At 41.3% G+C, this 11,390-nt stretch overlaps 1 protein-coding gene across 1 annotated transcript in view; it reads right to left on the reverse strand.

The window, feature by feature from the left end:
• utp4 (UTP4 small subunit processome component) overlaps positions 1 to 11,382 on the reverse strand; it is a 15,586-nt gene extending 4,204 nt beyond the window's left edge. Inside the window, exons 1-14 of the mRNA XM_084934389.1 lie at positions 11,270 to 11,382; positions 10,003 to 10,167; positions 7,758 to 7,946; positions 7,564 to 7,648; positions 7,076 to 7,165; positions 6,747 to 6,958; positions 6,497 to 6,668; positions 3,619 to 3,710; positions 3,307 to 3,403; positions 2,688 to 2,752; positions 1,814 to 1,933; positions 1,244 to 1,400; positions 146 to 252; positions 1 to 59 (exon numbers count right to left, since the gene is read on the reverse strand). The exon at positions 1 to 59 is cut by the window's left edge and continues 37 nt beyond it. Coding sequence (XP_084790515.1) covers positions 1 to 59; positions 146 to 252; positions 1,244 to 1,400; positions 1,814 to 1,933; positions 2,688 to 2,752; positions 3,307 to 3,403; positions 3,619 to 3,710; positions 6,497 to 6,668; positions 6,747 to 6,958; positions 7,076 to 7,165; positions 7,564 to 7,648; positions 7,758 to 7,946; positions 10,003 to 10,161 — 1,604 coding nt within the window. The 5' untranslated portion in view covers positions 10,162 to 10,167; positions 11,270 to 11,382. The remainder of the gene's footprint in view (positions 60 to 145; positions 253 to 1,243; positions 1,401 to 1,813; positions 1,934 to 2,687; positions 2,753 to 3,306; positions 3,404 to 3,618; positions 3,711 to 6,496; positions 6,669 to 6,746; positions 6,959 to 7,075; positions 7,166 to 7,563; positions 7,649 to 7,757; positions 7,947 to 10,002; positions 10,168 to 11,269) is intronic.
• Between the last annotated feature and the right edge of the window lie 8 nt (positions 11,383 to 11,390).

An 11,390-nucleotide genomic window follows, 5' to 3' on the forward strand; every position in this document is an offset into this window, starting at 1 on the left:
ACTGGGTGGATGGCGATTGTAGTCGGACAGGAGTTGTACACAGGAACCATACAGTGGAGCTACAACAAAACAGAAATTAAAATTTTACAAACTCCAATGTATCAAAAATGATTCAAGTTTCACACATCAATAAATCAGAACTCACCTTCATCTTGTGGAGGTTGTAGATGTGGATCTCACAGTCAGTGTTTGCTGTAGCAAGCCATTTACCATCATCACTGGCACAAAGGAGGTGCACTGGCTGTCTGGAACCTTGACATCCAACACACATACATACACACACCAGTTATGCAAGATGTTATCAAACAGTTACAACTGCACAGTATAGCTGCATGTAGCATTGGCAGGGAATGGCCTTCGTGCATTAGGATTCGTTTACATGTGACCACACTGGCAATTTGCATCATGGAGCAGAAGCAGTGAGGATCTCTGGCAAGAAGCCTGAGGAGAGTTAAGCAAGAGTTGAGTCTACTGCTACAATCTACAAAGAGGAAACAATAACTTGACAAAAGGAGCTGCATCAGGTCGGGAATGCCTACTGGTTACCATTTAAGTCCGGCTTTGATCTGTCCCTGTAAATATTGGGCTTTACAGAACCGTCCCTAGACATTTGAGGGAGAACGTTTAGTGCAATCATTTCTTTATATTTTCCTTCCAAGGGGCCAGACCTTCTTGTACCGTAATCTTATTACAAGTAGGTATGATGAATCCAAATCTGATATTTTTGATGCATAAATATGTATAAAGGAGGTCAGAACAGCAGTGAGTTTACAGGCATCTGTAAAACATGGTGGAACGTCTGCCATGGCTTAGGATTATTTTTCAACCAGAAGTATTGTCAGAATTATTGCAATTGTAATTAAATGAACACACAATCACTGTCAGCTTTGTGATCACCATGCAATATCATCTGGACAGTGGTTTCATTTATCAGCATGACAAAGATCCCAAACAGTCTCCCAGTGCAGTAAAACTATACCTGGATAGAAAAGTGGAAAAAAATGCACACAATGGTGTGTGTGTGTGTGTGTGTGTTGGACTCTGGACTCACTAACAGGCTCCTCAGAGCATGGAGTCTAGGAGCCAGATTCAAGAACTTTAGCCTTGGTGAGAATCACTCAGGCCTGGGCATTAATTTGCTTCAAAATATGATGCATGTACCCTATATATTGTGTTTAAGGTACTGTCTTGTCTTTCCGTTTGGTTTGGCTTCTGTGGGTTGTGCTCCTGGCTTTCCACTCACCTGTCTTATGTTTAAGGGTATGAAGATATCTGCACTCCTGTTGACTGACAGCAACAACAATAACTGAAGATTGGCAGGAGGAAGCAAAGAGTTTGGAGGAGTCAGAGGAGAAGCAGAGCTGGTGGACCGAGCGAAGCTCTTTAGGCAGCTTGGACACCTGGAGAGATGAAGACACAGAGATCATCACACTTTGTTATATTTAGTCAAAGGCATCATTTTACCCTTGTGATTATTTGAGCAGCTTTACATGTAAAAACTTTTGTTGGATGGTAAATTGATACATCCAGTGAACCTACGGTCTACCTGAACACCCCGGTAGCTTCTCAAGGGATGTAAATGTTAGTTTTAGCCACTCTGTGGTGCATTGAGAGAAGAGCTGTGTTAACTGTGCACTGTTTGCACTCACAGTTCTTGACAAGAGGGACATCCCACACAGTACTTAAGACACATACATTGCTGAAGTTACTTTACACCTTTAGAAAAACAAAAGAAAACAAAAACTCCTGCTATGATTTAAAGTTGTGTTATTTAAGTGCAATGTCACAGGCATGCTCGTGCTAAGGTACCCACCTTGTTAATGCTGATGGTGTTGTTATACTGTATTCTGTAGAGACGAACATTGGAGACAGTGGAATATGCCAACCAGCCTCCACATGCAGACAAAGCACTACAGCAGATGTGATCCTCTCCCTGCAGGAAGCGACACACAAAGTATGGATACATCAAGCACACTAGCGCCTAAAACTAATTCTTCAAGGGTCATTGTTAAGTGTCTTGTTCAATCTGACTGAAAGGAAACACAAAGGCCATACTAACACACTAGGGACATAATTTCCCTGCAATTAAATTAAATGTATTTTATTAGAAGACAATGTAATTATATTTAAAGCTGGTCACATTAGAATTAGAAGGTCAAAGTCTGTTTTTTTAATTTTTAATTTTATTATTTATTTATGTATTTATTTAACACACTATAAAGACATAATACAATTGCAGTGCACCCCCAATTTTGTTGCACATGTACAATTACAATAAAGGACGTTTCTATTCTTAGGATGTTTTGCTGGACTCTTACTATGTGTGCAATCATGCTGTTGTAGTTTTAGCAAATGTCCTATAAAGTTATTTTGTGAATCACAGAACGTACACAAAAAACTTCACTGTAAAAACACTTTTCGCACATATAAGGGCGTTAAACACACAAACAAGACAGATTATATATTTTAGTGTTTATGTCAACTAAACACTGATAAGCTACCAGATTTCATGATTGTAGAGAATTGTTTTTTTCCCCTGTAGACTTTCTAAAAATGTGACATTCCTTGTGAACAGAAAAGTCTTGACGCCACAGCTTGAAAGGAGGCAGCCAACTTTTAGAGCGTTGCAGCAAACCAAATGTTGCTCTGAAAGAAACTACGGATACATCGAAAATATTAACACATACCTTCCTCTTCAGCTCGATCAGCTTCTCTGGTTTCCTCTTCACAGGTAGACGGTCACCAGGTTTTCCTGTGTGTACAGAATTATTACACTTCTAGCTTTTCCACCAGTACCTACTCGGCTCGGCACAACTCGATTAAACTCCACTCAGTTTCTGCCACATCTATTACAACTGAGCACCACCTAATGCATGTGGGATTGTTACAGCAGTGCAGCCAAAAGTCCTGTGATGCAGTATGCGACAAACACAGCACAGCGATGGAGGTCGTCACGGCGATGGTACACCTGCTGTCATTATTATTATTATTATTTACTCATCAAGGATTCTCATTACCGGACTTTAATTCATGCAAAGCTGCTGTAGTATTCAAGAATAAACTGGAACTGGAAATAATCATCCGTTTTATTTGTCCCTTCAAGGGCAATTTTCATTGTTAGCAAATCAGTGAAGGTGCTGAGTGCACAATTAGCACGACGAACAAAGCTGAAGCAGACACAATAAGGGGATTATTCTCAATAGCAGTAGAATTTTTTTTGTTTCATTGTAGATTAACTACGTAGATCAAAGAGCTCCTCAAGTTTTCTTACAGTTAAATGTTTCTCTATGCAAGTGTGTTGCTCACCATGTCCTTCACTTTCTCCAAGTTTCCACAGCTCTAAGCGATCAGGGAACTGGAAGAGAAGGAGTCCAGCTTTCTTTGCACAGCCAACTAGGCTCCTCTACAAGAAGACAGAAAAAAAGGTCACTGCACATTGTAACAGGAACAGTCATGGACAACATTGGTTTTAATAAATGGTATTAAACATTATTAAAGTGCTTCAGAATAATTTGTTAACAGGCTAATCCATGAAATACAGATAGAATAACAGGTTAGTTCAATTTTAAAGACGCCACTTTAGCTGAATTGACTTGTTCGAGGTTTTCTTCTACTCACATGTGGGAAAGCTATTTTGCGCAGTGCTGACTCTTGAGTGTTCTTCTCCACCTTATCCAGCAATGGGCGCACCACCAACTGGGTGTCCATACCTGAAGGAAAATATCGAAACACCATCTTTTTCAACTTTACATCTAAACTTTAAATCCCAGGGTTGCTTCTTTAGCCACTTTGATTTAATGCTCCGATTTGCATGATCCCAAATGTTTTTTCCTTTTGTCACCTTAACTTTTTACAAACACACATCATGAGACCAGCAGCAACAGCAACTTGACTTTTAAAAGACAGGCCCTCTCTATACCCAGCTCTATTATCCATCTGGATACTACCATAACCACAAACAGACCACTAATAGGGACATGGCATTGTGTTCAATAAGACTTCTATACAAGCCAACTTCTTTGTGCAACCAGGGTTGTTGCCTGTACTGGCCATTAGAATGAGCACAGATTTGAAGCACAGAAGCTAGCCATCCTTTATATTCCACATTTTCCAGCCTTCGTTTCTCACATGTACCAAACAGCAGAAAATAGTCTGCTCCAGATGCTTCTGGACAAGTGGAAATACTCAGTGTTATTTAGGTGAGGTTGCTGCCTTGAGAGGATGCACTGGAGGCAACACTGGTGATGCCCTCTTTGTAGAGGTAAATGCACAGTTACCTACACTTTGCACATCAGGCAATCTGACATCACAGACTTTGTCCTGGGGAGGTGGCAGGTTAACACAGTGTTGAATACTTGCATTCCTACATTCATCTCTAGATCAGTGATTGCCAGAGTGAGCCGCGGGCCCCTGGTGGCCACAAAGATACTACTGCAGATGGGCCGCAGAAATAACAGAAATTCAGCTTGAAATTACTCTGTGTACAGCTACATATTTATTAGGGGTGCAACGGTACTCGTATCGATATTGAACTGTTCGATACAGTGCTTTCGGTTCGGTACGCATATGTATCAAACAATACAAAATTTTTAATTTATTTTATCAACTTTTCTTCTGACGATGCTGTCTGTGTTGAGCGCTCAGTGGATCTGCGTTCGACTACTCGGCCTAGGCTGCACTGTCGAGCGCAGATCCACTGAGCGCAGAACAAGCTAGCGAGACAGAAGTTAAGTTCTCCTTGCAACATGGCAAATTGAACCTCCCCCACCCTCATTCAGATCTGGCCTTTGGAACTATTTTGGTCTTCATGTGACATATGACCCTGAAGGTAAGCGCGTCATGGACAAAAGTAAAACAGTATGTCGGATGTGCCACGCAATGCTCAATTACATTGGTGGGAACTACTGCGTTTGCGCAGTTTGCTCGTTAACGTGTTGACGCTGTCCAGCCCCACGCACGGGGCGATCCGCGGTAGCTCGTTAACGGAGATTTGCCGTGTTGTGGCGTTAATGTCATTTCAGATTAACGCTGACAGCACTAGTGGGAACACAACGAATATGACTGCACATTTACACCGACATCATCCTAGTGCAAAGACAAGTGGAAGCAGACAAGAACAACAAGCACGCATGCTACAAACTTTACCCGAGTCATTTAGACAGCCGTTAGCACATGATTCTCCTTATGGGGACCTGATATGTTTAATATGCTGCTGAGAATATAGCCCAGAAGAAGCATATAGTATAGCTTTTATTTTGGAAAGAGCCATTTCTCTGTAATAAACTCTTTTCCAAAGATGAGTGATTTCTCCATCAGATAGATTTATTTTTTTATTACTTTGTTGTTTCAGCAACATTAAATTTAAAAACTGTACTTTTGAGTTAAAATATATATTTATAATTTTAATAAATGACAAATTAAAAAAAGCATGAACATTTTTTTTGTATCAAAAAAATATCGAACCGTGACACCAAAGTATCGAACCGAACCGTGAATTTTGTGTATGGTTGCACCCCTAATATTTATATAAATGTATTTATTTTTTTATATAAAAAGCAAATTAAAACGCGTAATTTGAGATGGTTAGTTTGTGATATTATTCATTACGTTGACCTGAATTTACTGCTTTTGTATTTAGGTTTGTGTCTAAGTGGCAGGTGAGTCTCACTTTGTCCTTAACACTTTGTGTATGACTGGGTAACATTCACAAGGACATAACTCTCCCTCATCTTTTGATTAGAGTGAAGATTTAAGCTTGGGTGGGCTCTATGGGAGTTTCTTGTTTTTAAGTAGGCCACAGCACTCTTGAATTTGGGAATGGGTGCTCTAGAGAGCAGGTTACAGGAAACTTCAAGGCTGAAATACTTGGCTAAAAAAAACAAAAAAGACATGTTAAAATATGCTGCAAATACTAACTTCTATGTTTGCTTGAGGTGAGGAGGATGACATTTTATTAAGACGCTTTGTCCCTTTCCTTCTCATTCATTTATTGGGGAGCCCGTCTCCAATGATTAAACAGTATGAACCTTCATGCTAGCACACATTTAAATGTCTCTATGGCACACGAACACCTCTGACGTCTGTCCCTGTGCCTTTGGTGTACTACATGAGGTCACGTGATTACGCCTATGTGTTTTTAAAAGATAAATTTATGTGAATGCATCACTTTGTTTGAAAATTTAATTACACATTAATCTCTGTAAATTTGAGCATAATATCTTTTTTTCCTATTAAATGACCTAAAAATTACTGACTGTACCTTTAAATCTAATAAGGCAGCTCTACTCCTTTGGAAGATCAAAAAACTAGTTCAGTTACAGCTTCACCTACAAAGCTCATCTTTCGCTACCAGCCATCATGTCAATAGCAACATTAAAAGAACACTTAGAAAACATCTTTACTGACAGAATCGTGGACTCATCGCCTGTATAAACTTTGAAACATCAAAAATAACCGATTACATATAGAAACTTCCAAAAGCAGATTTAACACTTACCTCCAGAAACCACTGCGGTGTCTGTGTGAGCAAGTGCGCTCACATCATGGGAGTGGTTTCGAAACGTCCTGGTTCGGACCCACTCTTTATCATGCTGGTCCACGGTTGAGGAGATGAACTGGAACTGGATGACAGTGCCCTCGGATGTTCCAGCTATGACACTGCTCTCATCCTGTGAAGCATTTATAATCAGTGACTTTACAGGTGTGTGCACCCATAGCTAGCTGCAGCAGTGAGTGTATCATCTCACCTTTGAAACAGACAGAACCAGAACATCCCACTTGGTGACCAGGTAAGTTCTAACCAGAGTTCCTGTGAGTCCGTTCCAGATCTGGACCTTTCCTGCAGAATCACCACTGACGATGGTGTGGTCGGACAGATAACCAACACTCCAAACAACCACTTCTTTATTCTTTGATGCTCCCATAGCCCTGTCCACCAGCAGTCTGCGTGTAGCATGCCCTGCAGTCACAAACACAATCACATCAGTAAAGAACACACATCTCTTCTCATGCTCCATTTCAGTTTTAACTGATTGTATTTCTGCTAATTGTGCAAAGCAGCTCAAGGAGAAAATACCTGTCTCTGCATCAAAGATTGTGATCATGTCAGTCATTCCAGCAGCAATCTGTGCACTCGATGGATGCCAGCACAAAGATATGATGCGTCCTAAAGAGGTCAAATACAACTGAATCAGGCGGGTTCACAAACACAAATATTTGTTTAAGATACAGTTTTGTCATCCAGTGGTTATTAACACAAATGATCTTATCTTCTCATTGGTATAGGTGCTGTCTCTGCCTCTCCAGAGCGCAGACTCCAAGTTGGAGTCAGAAAAAACTCGCCGCACCATTTGTGGTACAAATTTGTATTATGCAAAACCACAGCCTGACACCATTTTAAGTTTAGTTGCTCTGTTTTCAATACAACACACAGATGCTTCGGACAATCGCAGCTGTAGTAATATTAGCTGTTCTACTGTTCACTGTCTAACGTTTGTAGCCATTTTAAAGACAGAAATTTACACTCTTTAAAGAAAAGACCTGTGAACTAGTTTGTCGTCTTACCTTTATGTCTGTTGAGGTTTCTTTGAAACTGGATCCTCTCCTCCAATACTGCAAATATCTTTACAGTCCCGTCCTCACAACCAACCTGACCCAGAAAACATTTCTTGTGATTAATGTATCAACAAGACTTCCTGATGAGTCTGACACAGGAAATGTCTGAAGTGTAAAATAACATCCAGAAGGTTTACACTCACTGCCAGCTGTGTTCCCTGGCTGTTGCTACTGATGGTCCAGATTGGTCCTCCATATGCATCTACAGTATACTGGGGCCTCAGGTTCTCCAGGTCATACTCTGTGATCTCTCCATTCAAACCAGCACTGAACAGTCGATGGCCCACCCAACACAGAGCCTCAATAGCTCGGCCATCCTGTCCTGGGATCACCTGAGAAAATTAAAACCAGTGTGGAGGTTAGGTTCCGGTTTCTTTATTTGTACCTGACATTTGGTCTGCAGCTGTGAATCATCTACCTTCCTTCTGCCATTACAGAAACAACAGACACAACGCAAAAGCAAAGTACATAATACACAAAACAAAAATTAATAATAATTTTAGCATCATATTATTACCTTCAAGACCACTTTTACAAAACTCCATTATGCGATTGAGGGGTTTGGTAAAATGTAGAAAAATGCAAACCCCTGAGCCTTGGCACCTGACACATCTCTCACTCACAGCAGTGATCATCATGCCTGTGGCTACATTTAACCACTTTCATTGGCTTTTAGCAATAAAAAAAAGAAAGAAATGTGGACAGTAACCAGAAGCCTTGGTCTTGAACATCCACCCATCATCCACACTTCAGAAGGTGAGGTGGAGGTGTCTCTTTGTGCAGTTCGAGTGTCTGGCTAGGCTCTTTAACATGGTTACTGGGGGTGAGGGGGTTCCCATGCCTGTCACTCTCCACTTGTCGTGGGAGCTTCCTGACATCTTCTCTCACACACACAAACACACACAGCAGAATTGTATTTTTGTTTATCTCCTTTTATTTTTTAAGGTGCTATGTGCATTTTTACATCTATTTGGTACAGATGCAGGAGTTGGAGACCCAGTGTGTCTGTTGGCTTCATCCTTGACTCCTTCAATAATGAGGGAAATTACTGCACAAAAAAAACAACACTATGGTCCAAGAGTGTGACAAAAAGTGATACAGAGCAGTGAAGGGTTCCCTACAATTAATCTTCCAGGCATATTCTTGCCATTATCAAAACTACACTATACTGCTGAAGTAATCACTTATCTGCCTTCACACGCATTTGAAATTGATGGACATCTCATTCTTAATCCATAGGGTTCAATATGATGTCAGCCCACCCTTTGCAGCTGTGACAGCATCATCCTCCCTGGGAAGGCTTTCCACAGGTTAGGAGTGTGTTTATGGAAATGTTTCATCATTCTTCCATAAACACATTTATGAGTCCAGACACTAACGTTGGATGAGGAGGTCTGGCTCAGTCTCCGCTCCAATTCATCCCAAAGATGTTCTGTTGGGTTGAGATTAGGACTCTGTGCAGGGTCAGTCAAGTTCTTCCACGCCAAACTGTTCATGTCTATATGGACTTTGTTTTGTGCACTGGTGTGCAGTCATGTTGGAACAGGAAGGGACCATCCCCAAACTGTTCCCACAAAGTTGGGAGCATGAAATTGCCAAAAATGTGTAAGTATGCTGAAGGGTTTAGGGTTTCTTTCACTGGAACTATGGGACCAAGCCCAACCCCTGAAAAACAACCCCACACCACCAAAAAGTAACACTTGGCACAACGCAATCATACAAGTACTCTTCTCCTAGCAACCTCCAAACCCAGACTCATCCATTGGATTGCCAGATGGAAAAACGCTCCATCACTCAAGAAAACATGTTTCCACTACTCTAGGAACCAGTGGTGGCGTGCTTACACCACCTGTATGTGACGCTTGGTGATGTAAGGGTTGGATGCAGTTGCTTGGTCGTGGAAACCCATTCTATGAATCTCTCTATGCATTGTTCTGGAGGCCATATGAAGTTTAGAGGTGTGTAACAAATGAACCTGCAGAAAGTTGGAGACTTCTGCAGACTATGCACCTCAGCACCTGATCTCACTCTGTGATTTTACACATCGTACCATTTTATGGCTGAGTTCCTGTTTACAGTACTACTAACAGTGGACTGTGGAATGGTTAGTAGAGAGGTAATTTCACAACTGGGCTTGTTGCACTGGTGGCATCTTCTCACAGTACAATGCTGGAGTTCACTGAGCTTTTGAAATTGATCCATTCTTTCACAAATGATTGTAGAAGCAGTCTGCATACCTAGCTGCTTGACTTTATATACTTGTAGCCAACTCGGGTGTTCCAATGGCTGCTAAGCCATTGGAACACCCGAGTTCAATGATTTGGATGTGTGAATGAATACTTAGTGCATTTAAACCATGCAGTAATGTCATCTATCTAATGGCATTACCTTTTCTTGGAAGAAATTGTCATTGAAGTTGAAGATTTCTACTGCGCCATCAGCCCGGGCCACAGCCAGCCGCTCAGTTTGACTGTTGAACGCCATGGTCCGGATAGCACTCGGCATGTAGTCGAAGAAGCGGACTCGGTGTACTTTAAACTCGCCCATTATTGACTAGAAAACGGGAAAAAAGGTAGTCTCATTTCAGTGACAGCTGGGCAAAAGAAGCAAAAGAATACTCATAAAACAACCTTTAATGGCATTTTGAAGTTCATTGAAGGTTTTTCTTAGTAAGAAATTGACAATTCCAAAAAGCCCAAAATGATTGTTTGAAAACACTTACTGCTGATCTGAAAATGTACCTAGAATACATAAAGACGTTTCTTACAATTTGCAGTTTTATCATATAAAACGCTTCGTCCTTTTCAACGAGCAGTCACCTCTGCCTGCCAGTATATCACAAAGTTTGACAAGATTAAGACCTTGTATCAAAGCAATAAAATGAAAAGTTCGCCATCTCCAGTTCATAAAATATACAGAAATGAGCAGTCTTTTCACTGTAATGGAGATAAAAAAAAAAATCATCCAAAAGTTCCGGTGCATCGGGATCTTGCTATGTGGAGTTGTTTACAATACATCTGCTCCCTACACCATCTTGCCGCGGACCCTAACTCGGGGAATGTTGAATGCCCAGTCCAGATACCTCGAACTCCCGTTCCGTTCAAGAAAAAGCGAGGAAAAACAGGATTTTGCATCAACACCACATATGAGGGGACGGAGTGAGGCCTAGGGTCTTTTCCGGAGGACTTCAGAGTTTGTATGGGCAGTGTGTGTGTGTGTGTGTGTGCGTGTGTGTGTACGGCGTCCATTTCTGTGTCTCCATGTTGGGTGAGTGTTTATATATGCGTGCACATGGGTGGGAATGCATGTTTGTGTCTGTGTGCTTGTTTGTCTGTGTGTCAAAACGCGTCTTAGACTCCCCCTTTCTCGTATAACATCTCAGCCCCCCAGGTGTGGGGGAGCCTGAGATGTTCTACTTTGTTCGTTACAACGGGCTGACATGTGGATAAACATAACCAGTTAATGTGAACTGTAACACCGGTCTGCCACCTGAGGTACATAATGAGTAAACGAGTTAAAAATCTCTCATATACGCTAATATAAGAAGCACGAACTGCGACAACCTACTCGTTAGCAAAGTGTAACACCTTACAGCTCATTACAAACACGTCGTGTAATTCAGTTGCATTAATTATTAATGTAAAACACAAGTTACCAACTGTGCCTCTTCGCTGTCGCCAGACTATCTTGAACACCAACTGAGACACGCCAGGACCCACGTTGTTACCCTTTGAACCGGTAGTGGATTCATGGACATACGTCATCACGTCGACAGT

Source organism: Perissodus microlepis, chromosome 7 (assembly GCF_051167445.1).
Source record: "Perissodus microlepis isolate ML-2025 ecotype Zambia chromosome 7, ASM5116744v1, whole genome shotgun sequence".
Lineage (NCBI taxonomy): Eukaryota > Metazoa > Chordata > Actinopteri > Cichliformes > Cichlidae > Perissodus > Perissodus microlepis.